The following is an 11,545-nucleotide window of genomic DNA, read 5'->3' on the forward strand; positions in this document are numbered from 1 at the left end:
ATTTATTAGATGTATGTGTTACAAGTTACTCTCTGCCAGTTTGCTGCACTAACGATGTCTGCACACAGTATATTCTATAATCACTCACTTGTATTTATTAGATGTATTTGTTACAAGTTACTCTCTGCCAGTTTGCTGCACTATTGATGTCTGCACACAGTATATTCTATAATCACTCACTTGTATTTATTAGATGTATGTGTTACAAGTTACTCTCTGCCAGTTTACTGCACTAACGATGTCTGCACACAGTATATTCTATAATCACTCACTTGTATTTATTAGATGTATGTGTTACAAGTTACTCTCTGCCAGTTTGCTGCACTAACGATGTCTGCACACAGTATATTCTATAATCACTCACTTGTATTTATTAGATGTATTTGTTACAAGTTACTCTCTGCCAGTTTGCTGCACTAACGATGTCTGCACACAGTATATTCTATAATCACTCACTTGTATTTATTAGATGTATTTGTTACAAGTTACTCTCTGCCAGTTTGCTGCACTAACGATGTCTGCACACAGTATATTCTATAATCACTCACTTGTATTTATTAGATGTATTTGTTACAAGTTACTCTCTGCCAGTTTGCTGCACTAACGATGTCTGCACACAGTAATATTCTATAATCACTCACTTGTATTTATTAGATGTATGTGTTACAAGTTACTCTCTGCCAGTTTGCTGCACTAACGATGTCTGCACACAGTATATTCTATAATCACTCACTTGTATTTGTTATACATAACTAGATAGTGCAAGTATAAATATTAATGATTTAAATTAAAGATGATGGTCACTGTACCTTACAAAAGCACTACGTTATTATATAATTAATTGTTGATTAACATTTAGATCTTAAAGTAGCTAAAAACTGCACTGCACAGCAACAATATTATTTACCAAAAGTAGCTATTGCAAGTGATAATTCACAAATACAGCACAAAGTAATAATATATAACATCTGCATATAGATTAAAATAGTGGTTATACTACCTATTAATGAATAAAGCAAACTATATAAACTATATTCATAGTGAATTAAAAGATCAAAGAGGATACCAGCGATAGCATTATTAACATTGAGTTAAAACTCTTTCGTTTATATATACTTCTTTAAATTGTAATCACAAGAATATATATTGCGAGCATATTAATTCTATAATATTATGTACTGAATTAATATATACTCAATGCAATAATAAGTGAATTGAGGATCGTTTATGCACGGTATATTATAGATGTGCAGATCCGTATTTTTGGACCTTCGTTTGTAAAAGAATATGTATTAGTATACATACAAATTTATTTGCCATTGTTTTAAAAAGTCTGATTTAGAAAACTGAGCGCAATAAAATTAACAATGTACAAAAACAAGGAGTTTGAAAATACGGTAATAGTAACTAAATCCTTGAGTAATTACATAAACTACTTATATCCTTACGAAATATTAGAGGTTTCATTCATCATTACTCTCTGAATGAAATATTTATGTATTTAAATGCTCATTAAAGTAAGGGTAATTCTCGCAGCGCAGTGTAACGATCTTACATTGTCTATTCCTGGGTAACATCTGTTTGAAAATATTGATTCAGACGGTCTGCGGTGTAAATGGAAGGTGACGTATGTAATGACGTTTCTAGATTATCGCGCATGCGCATTACTCACAAAGTCGGACATCTTGATAACTCAGGTTATCGTAGACGATTTGTGAAAGAAAAATAAGATTAGATTTGTGGGTTTGGAAATCAATAAAATTTTGGAGCTGCATAACTAGAGTACGGTAAAAATATGACACGCAAAACTAATTACAAATATGATTAAAATATATGTATTTAAACATTTAAGTTACATTTTTTTCATCGTTTAGTGTCCCTTTAAGTGCATAACCCAAATAATGTCTTTAAAAATAAAGTCTTGAAAAATATATATATAATCCCACGTCAAAAGTAAATAATATATATTATAATGCTGTATGAATGATTCTCTGGAATTCAGATCCTCTGGTATACACAGATCTGGATGAGGAATAAAAAAGGTAAGCTGTGTGTCTCTATCTCTGCCTCTGTCCAACCCTTCCTGTGTTTGTCTATCTATCCCTGTAGAAGTCAGGCATTATTTTTAGCCCCTGTGTATATGTATAAGCATATACTTGTGTACTGTATTGTACTGTGTTGACAAGCGTTAAAAAAACATTTGGCCAGTTCTGCTTGAACATGTTCTGATGAAAGATGTCCTTACCAGTTCTTAATTGGGACACTCAAACTACACCTACAGCAGTTTCAAGTGATAGTAAGATATTGCAGTGCAAGTGCTTAAAAAATAATGTTTATTACCTCTTTTTTCTCTGCTGCCTGCCCTCTTTTTAAACAGTTTTTTAAATTCTATTGTGCAGTATCCTGCGCAGCCAATGAGAAATAGTGCCGCACTGCTGATTAGAAATAATTGGCGCAAGCTCCCGAGTCTCAGGCAACCGTCTCAGCGAGTTATACGGTGATACTCTATTTATATGTCACAATACAAAGGGGACATAGAGAAGGAGACAAAGGGAAGATATAATATCAGTAAGTTATTTCTATTTATATATTTCTAATAAAAAATAACTATATAAAATAAAAAAGGCAAGCATTTTGCCTTTAATGTAGATGACAATCACGTGGGCATAATTAGAAAGGTTCTATTTAACATCACTTTAAATGGATGATAAAGGGACATTGTACACTAGATTTTTCTTTGCATAAATGTTTTGTAGATGATCCATTTATAGAGCCCACCTGGTAGTGTTTTTGTAAATAATTATAGTTTTGCTTATTTTTTAATACCATTGTGCTGATTTTCCGACTCCTAACCAAGCCCCACATGCGTTTACAGACTCCTGCTGGCTCCTGTTTATGTTATCTGTCTTTTCATATGCAGGGAAGGGGGGGGTCTGCTCTTCTTGTTTTCCCAGCCCCTTTCACTGGGTGTCCAAGCCAAACCTCATCAGCAGTGCTAAACTGTGAGCTTCTAAGTAAGTTTTTAAAAGGTTTTATGCTGGATTTTATATCAGCCTCTGTGCATATTCTTCTTTATAGTAGTGTCTATTAAATGCAGTTATATGAAAATTGGTGTATATTGTCCCTTTAAACAGTCTGTTTCATTGTTGTAATAAAAAGCACTAAGCAGCTTGTATTATTCATCTATTTACCTTTTATTTATTTTTATTTTTACACTACATTTGTGCTTCCTGTAACAGCCCTACAAGGAGAACAAGGCCTTTTCAGGAAGTTTTATCTTAAAGGGAAACTGAACCCAAATTGTTTCTTTTATGATTCAGATAGAGCATGAAATTTTAAGCAACTTTCTAATTTACTCTTATTATTAATTTTTCTTTGTTCTCTTGCTATCTTTATTTGAAATGCAAGAATGTAAGTTTAGATGCCGGCCCATTTTTGGTGAACAACCTGGGTTGTTCTTGCTGATTGGTGGATAAATTCATCCACCAATAAAAAAAAGTGCTCTCCGGAGGTCTGAACCAAAAAAGAAGCTTAGATGCCTTATTTTTTAAATAAAGAAAGCAAGTAAACAATGAAAAATTGATAATAGGAGTAAATTAGAAAGTTGCCTAAAATTGCATGCTCTATCTGAATCACGAAAGAAAAAATTTGGGTTCAGTGTCCCTTTAACCTGGTGTTATAAAACTTCTAGGTTAGTGAATAAACTAGATAACAGGGAGTCAGATTTGCTCATGCCCAGAACTGATACAATCAAAACTTAGGTTTTGAAAATCCTCTGGGGGCAGGGGCTACACTGAGAATTTTTAAGTGCCAATTTTGCAAGAAAAAAAGTATGTTATTTACTGTTTTTTTACACAATCATTTTCATTGTATATTTACTTTGATATAAAATATTATTTTTTTACCACAGGATCACGGTTTAATATCCCTTTAATAAAACTACATTCTGAGCAAACCTCGGGGGGTTAATCATATCTGGAAAAAAATCCTACTCAGTAAATAAAAATCAGCCAAAACTAAAATAGACATTGTAACCACTCTCATATCAAGTCTTTTAATATGTGAGTGCCTTTGATATACTTTATCAGCAAATAATGCAACCTTTGGTGTTCCTGTTTTACACCGCAAATAGGTAACATACGAGGAATCAATCATGAATAGCAAAACAAAATGCTACCACAGCCTGAAACTGTATAAGGGCTAGTTTGTAGTTTCTTTTTGCCCAATATACTGTTAATTAAAAAAGTAAAAGCTGGCTTTAAAAAGATTTTTACACAAATTAAATATACATTATTTGTACAGTACATCTGTAAAATCAGCAGAATAAAGTCTTTACACATGAGTGCAGGCACAAACACTATATATAAATGTTTTATTTTACTTAGAACTTCAATACTAAGCCATGTCTTACTCCTGTTCTAAAGCTATTTTATGCTTTTGCACTCATTGCCTTTAAACTTAAATTTCAGTGTTTTTTTCCTTTGGTTACCCACACAAATGTTGTTTTTATCAGCAGACTAAGCACTTTTAGAAAATAGCTTTAGTTCGCAGAAATACCTAAAAATGACAAGAAATAAATACCACACATAATGCAAAAAAAAAAAGGATTTCAGGATCTCAGGTTACATAAAAAAGATTTCACATGGCAGTTAAACCCCCATCTTTTAATTCATCAAGAACTAAATGTGCTATCTATATCCAGGGCTACAACAATTTGTATCATTCTAGCTACAGTGAGTCACATTTTCCAGATTCTAATTTCATTATACCATCTTTGTACAGATTATTTGAAACAAAAATACTACAGTCAGTTTGTACGTTGAAGCCAACATTAATATATTTTAAAACATTGTAGGGAGTAGTTACAATGTTAAAATGAAGGTTAATGACTTAATATATATATAGGGATGCTGATACATTACTATATCATGTACAAAGTATGTAATAAATGCCCTATTACAACTAAGTGAAACAGATGTACTTATTTTGTGTGTCATTATAACTTAAAGTTTTCAAATCTATGGTTATATGTGTTAGTTAATGTAATCACATGGAAGACACATTGCAAAATTCTTAAAGGACCATTAAACAGTAAATAACAATTTATGCATCACTATATTGTCTGTAATTTAAGTGATTAAAATACCATTAGATCATGTGCTATAAGTTACTGATTAGCTAATGACCAAACAAAGTCAGTCTATTATTATCAGAGCTTTCAGACAGTGGCTTTCCCAAAATATTTCTAGCATGCTCAAAACATTTCAGTTATCTTTAGCCGTGGAATAAAGGAAATAAATCCTTGTGTTTTGGACATTCCTACCTGGTAGTGAGCCTGGGCTTGCTGGGCAGAATTCAGAGTGACATTACACAGCTTACAGGAAAGAGGTTTACAAAGATCTTCAAGGGAAGGGTCTTGTTCTAAGACCTTTGCAAGATCTTCATCCTGTGTCACCTCCAAGGGCTGTGAAAGGGATGACTGAACAAACCTCCTTGGTTGTTGAGCTGGCACAGGAAATACTATTTGCCTTTTGCCCATTCCAATGGATGGAGGAAAAGCAGACTGTTCAGGATGAGGCGGAGGGCTGGCATGCTGCAGCACAATCATTTGCAGAGCTTTTTGTAAGGCCCTAATTTAAAGAGGAACGGATCAAGACTGGAGGGTTAAATGTTGAAAAAAATCTAGAAGACAAAACACAGAAACCATTGTGGGTAAGCATTTTATTTTTTACATGTTTAGTATTTTAAGAAAAAGAAAAACACAAGACACACTATAAATGCAGTTGTGCTGGTTAAAGTGACATGAAACGCAAAATTATTCTTCCATAATTCAGACAGAGCACACAAATTGTAAACAACTTTCCAATGTACTACGTTTATCCGATTTGCTTTGTTCTCTTGGTATCCTTTGTTGAGAAGCATATCTAGATACTCAAAAGCTGGAAGCTAGCTACTGATTGGTGGCTGCACAATTGTGAATGGATTACCAATGTGTTCAGCTAGTTCTCAGTAGGCATTGCTGTTTCTTCAAGAAAGGATTCCAAGAGAATGAAGCAAATTTGATAATAGAAGTAAATAGGAAAGTTGCTTACATATGAGTATCCTCTTTCTGAATCGTGAAAGAAAATGTTTGGGTTTAATGTCCCTTTAATGTCAATTCTGTTAGTGAACAACTGGAGTATTATGTAGCATCACAAGAAGATACACCACAATGCATCCTATCAGAGGCAGATGTAATGAAGAGCAAATTATCTGCACATGTATGTAGAGAATTGCAGACCACTTTAGTTTGTTTTGTTTATTGGTCATTCTTTACAACAGAAATACATATTCTAATACATAACCTCTTTTTTTAGACTTATAGATAGATAAAAAGAGGCTGACATTTTAGTGCTATCTGTCACCCATATGACTCAATACAGATGTAGCAGGGGATTGGTGCATACACACATATGCTTCACTGTCCTTATTTATATCTGCAGTGCTACAGGGTATGTCATTCTGACTATTTATTTAATCCCTTTACAGGGATTAAACAAAGAGTAAAAAAATGATTTTATTGAAATGTTCCAATAAAACACAATATTTTATTTATATACAAGAATGTTCTTTTAAGCAAAACTTTCATGAGAGAGAGAAAGAAAGAGACAGAAAAAGAGAGATTGTTTTACCTCTGGCTGATTCATTGTTCAGAAGTAGTTTGGCATCTTTTTTGATGATCATTTGATATTCTACCTTTAAAAATACAAAACAATAAATACACAATATAAAACTATAGTATTTTTTTTACAATAATTACAGTGACAACACTATTCATTAAAAAATACAACATAGCGATTTTATGTGATCAGAGCTAAAACAAGTACTATTTTGATCAATACATATTCAACTATAGTAGTTTGTTAAGAATCACAATATTATTCAAGTAATACTGAAACACTCACCAAGCCTAAAGGTTTATTTATCTCAAATGAATTCATGAATTTTGAATGATTCTGTGGTTTTTAAGGGGTAGTAGATTTAACCATGCTTTTACTGCTAGTTAGAATATTTGAATACTTTTCAGACATCATTTTACAGATATTATTTTGAGAGCAACAGATTAGTTTATAATTACATTAGAGCCACTTCTGTTTTTTTTTTTTTCTTTCCCATTTGAGTCTGCAATGGACGCTGGTGGATCACATTGGCAAACAGTGCTGATCTCAGTAAAAATAAATGTTGGTGATAGTGTTTCTTTAAGAGTCTAACACGCAGACACTGGACTTGTTGTCATGGAGATACTGAAACTGTCTCCTGTTCAACTGTGGAAACCATCCGTCCCATTCATCCCAAAGCATGTGGGAGATCATCTAACATTTCAAAGTCAAACACATGGGAATGAGTTTCAATCCCATTACTTTAAATCCAGGAATTAGATTATTGTCACCGAATTTGTGTCACTCCATTTCTGCTTATCTAAACAAACCACATTTCCATAACTGAAGGCCTATATGAGATATATTTTAGATTAATAATGGACAAGTGTTATATTAACTTATATAACACCAGGAATAGAGTTGAACTTAACAATCATCAGTATTAATATGTTACTGTTATTGAATGACTGCATTGTATTACAGATTTTTCTCAGAAAGTTTATTGTACTGTACCTGCTTCAGGAAAAATGAACCTATTTAGGTAGAGCGTAATTATGAACAGTATCATTATACCAAGTAAATAAAAATATTCTCAAAAATACAAATGAAAAATGTGCAATACATTACAGGCAGCCAATAATATAGTTTTTATACAACATGTATAATAATATATCTCCTTAGTTGCTAATTATATTTATGCAATTGTTCAGTATGCAATAGATTTTGTAAACTGGTATTTCAGATCTTTAATAAAGATCTGTCTGATACAAACATGCATGATACTTATCATTATACTGCATTACCTGTTTTATCGCCTAAAAGTAAAAGGTTTTTGTACAGGATTTTGTTTTAATCTTATCAGCTTCATATATACTCCACTTCTTTGTACAGATGGTAATTACAGTACTTTTTTGTTGTACAGGGTGTTATAAAACTGCATTTATACAAAGCAATATACTGGGGCTTTTGTTTGTGTAAATATATATGTTTTCAGTGCTGATAACTTATACATAACCTGACAGTTTCATACAAATTAATAGAGTCGTATCCTATATAAAACAAAAATAAAGTTAACAACAAATTGGGCAGCAAATAGGACACTGATAACATTTTACATTTTTTAAGAGTATAATAGAAATATTTTACAAAAAATAATAGTTTACTTTGTCATACTTTTATAGAATTCTATTTCAAACTGATTTCTTAATCTAACAGTTGTGGGGGTCATTAAAAAAATACAATTTGCAAGACAGGATGGTATATTTATACTGCCAGAACAGAAGAATAAAATAAAAGGTTTTCAGTATAACTAAGAGAAATTAAGAACAGTGGCAGCTTAGTAGAGGTCTGAGTCTGGCATTGCATTACTATCAATCAGCCTGGGCTCATTAATATTTAATGTCAAGTGAAAGAAGTAATTCACAGCATGCATAAATACAGTAAAAGTGTCTGATAGGTTACTTGGTATATTAACACTATAAAGCAAAATCCATACATTACCATTTCAGTTCTGGAAGTCTAGTAGTCTGCTCAAATAAAATTATTCTCTAACTAACTAAAGCTTAGAAACATTTTAGAGAAGCAATAATAATCCTGAAAAAGATTTGTGACAAAAATAAAATAATTTTAAAAATGTATATTATTGGCTATTAGAGAAAATGGGATTGATTTGTTACCACCATCAAATAACGGTTGTTAGGAAGTGTGTGCGTGTAACAGTTCTATCTTTACAATTCAAATAGATGACAAAAATAAAATAATATATAAAGAAATACATTAGTCTTTTTTTCACAAATCGCCATTTGTGCTTATATTCAAATCCAGAACATACATTAAACTGACTTACATCTTAAATGAAAAATATTAATATTAACACAACATACTCAAATTGTTGTAAACAAAAAGTGCACATTTAAAGCGGACATATCCGCCTATGTCATACTATGCATAGGTACTGTATATATATGTGTGTGCGTATACTGAGGATGAAGTGATATAGGAATGCAGGACAGTCATGTATGTTACTGATGAGCATGATAGTGCATGTGCTGTCTGTAACAGATCAGTGATGTGGATGTTGCGAAGTGATGCTGAGTAGAACTAATGCTTTTACCCTGTGACAGGCCAGTATGACAGAGGTACTGCAGGTTACTTACTGTGCTACGGCTACAGTATACACAACTCAGTGTAACAGAAGCCCCTCCTTAGATGCAGAATACAGGGCCACGTATAGTCTCATTTTCTAGACCTAGACTCAGCCAGGCCCGGATTAAGCCAGTTGCTTTCCTGAGTTTCTGCAGCTGTAATATTAGGCAGCAGCAGCGCAGAATGCCTTCCCCCTCCTAGACCTTGTGAGAGCTTCCGGGGCCTCCCGCCTTCCCATTGGCTGCCTGCCATACTCTGCTCTCAGCTGCCACTGAGAAGTCTATTCCCTTGTACCTACCGGCTTCCTAGTATTCATCCATTCTAAGCTGCAGAGATGAAAGGTGCAGGTCCTCGGGAAGACAGCAATAGTGTGTCTTGGATTTTCTACTTTTTGAACATAAATTGTAGTTTTAGTTAGTAACAATGGAAATAACAGTTATTAAAAACTGAGGATATATGCATGAGTACAAATCACAAGACACTTTATATTGTTTAAAAATACTAGTGTAATTTGGAGTAGTACATAAATTAAAAAGTACAACATAAACTTATACATTGATTATACCATTGTGACATATTTATTAACTATTTATTGGACATAGCTACTTTCTAGTAACATTAATTCTTGAATGACATTTTTCCAGTACAGAATGTGCTTTCTATGAGTTCAAGGCAATTATACCATAGCTGAAATATTTTCCAAAAACTAGAAAATATAGCATTAATTCTATTGCTTATATCTGGTTAAAATAGATAAAGGAAAAATACAAATTGCATTAGTGATTGTATTAGTTACCAGTTGTAAGGGATTGGACATTTTCATGATTCCATGCATACATAATTAATCAAACAGTTAATGTATTAGCAGTTCATATTAAAACTTTGCTTTAGAGAACTCATATACAGTCGTATGCAAAAGTTTAGGCACCCCTGACAATTTCCATGATTTTCATTTATAAATAATTGGATGTTTGGATCAGCAATTTCATTTTGATCTATTAAATAACTGAAGGACACAGTAATATTTCAGTAGTGAAATGAGGTTTATTGGATTAACAGAAAATGTGCAATATGCATCAAAACGAAATTAGACAGGTGCATAAATTTGGGCACCCTAACAGAAATATAGCATCAATATTTAGTAGAGCCTCCTTTAGCAGAAATAACAGCCTCTAGATGCTTCCTATAGCCTGTAATGAGTTTCTGGATTCTGGATGAAGGTATAGACCATTTCTCCTTGCAAAACATCTCCAGTTCAGTTAGGTTTGATGGTTGCCAAGCATGGACAGCCTGCTTCAAATCCCCCCCCCCCCCCCCCACAGATTTTCAATGATATTCAGGTCTGGGGACTGGGATGGCCATTCCAGAACATTGTACTTATTCCTCTGCATAAATGCCAGAGTAGATTTTGAGCAGTGTTTTGGATTGTTGTCTTGTAGAAATATCCAGCCCCGGCATAACTTCAACTTTGTGACTGATTCCTCAACATTATTCTCAAGTATCTGTTGATATTGAGTTGAATCCATGTGACCCTCAACTTTAACAAGATTCCCAGTACCGGCACTGGCCACACAGCCCAACAGCATGATGGAACATCCATCAAATTTTACTGTGGGTAGCAAGTGTTTTTCTTGGAACGCTGTGTTCTTTTGCCGCCATGTATAACGCCCCTTGTTATGACCAAATAACTCAATCTTTGTTTCATCAGTCAACAGCACCTTCTTCCAAAATGAAGCTGACTTGTCCAAATGTGCGTTTGCATACCTCAAGCGACTGTTTGTGGCGTGTGTACAAAAAAGGCTTCTTTCGCATCACTCTCCCATACAGCTTCTCCTTGTGCAAAGTGCGCTGAATTGTTGAACGATGCACAGTGACACCATCTGCAGCAAGATGATGTTGTAGGTCTTTGGAGGTGGTCTGTGGGCTGTTTTTTGAGCGTTCTCGCCATCCTTTGCCTCTTCGATATTTTACTTGGCCTGCCACTTCTGGCCTTAACAAGAACTGTGCCTGTGGTCTTCCATTTCCTCACTATGTTCCTCACAGTGGACACTGACAGCTTAAATCTATGTGATAGCTTTTTGTAGCCTTCCCCTAAACCATAATGTTGAATAATCTTTGTTTTCAGGTCATTTGAGAGTTGTTTTGAGGTCCCCATGTTGCCACTCTTCAGGGGAGAGTAAAAGAGAACAACAACTTGCAATTGCCCACCTTAAATATCTTTGGATATATTTGGATGCACCTGTCTATGAAGTTCAAGGCTT

At 33.7% G+C, this 11,545-nt stretch overlaps 1 protein-coding gene across 1 annotated transcript in view; it reads right to left on the reverse strand.

Annotated features, from left to right (window-relative positions):
• ZMAT3 (zinc finger matrin-type 3) overlaps positions 1–9,464 on the reverse strand; it is an 84,977-nt gene extending 75,513 nt beyond the window's left edge. Inside the window, exons 1-3 of the mRNA XM_053710158.1 lie at positions 9,296–9,464; positions 6,672–6,735; positions 5,324–5,682 (exon numbers count right to left, since the gene is read on the reverse strand). Coding sequence (XP_053566133.1) covers positions 5,324–5,608 — 285 coding nt within the window. The 5' untranslated portion in view covers positions 5,609–5,682; positions 6,672–6,735; positions 9,296–9,464. The remainder of the gene's footprint in view (positions 1–5,323; positions 5,683–6,671; positions 6,736–9,295) is intronic.
• Positions 9,465–11,545: the final 2,081 nt, after the last annotated feature.

Source organism: Bombina bombina, chromosome 4 (genome assembly GCF_027579735.1).
Source record: "Bombina bombina isolate aBomBom1 chromosome 4, aBomBom1.pri, whole genome shotgun sequence".
NCBI lineage: Eukaryota > Metazoa > Chordata > Amphibia > Anura > Bombinatoridae > Bombina > Bombina bombina.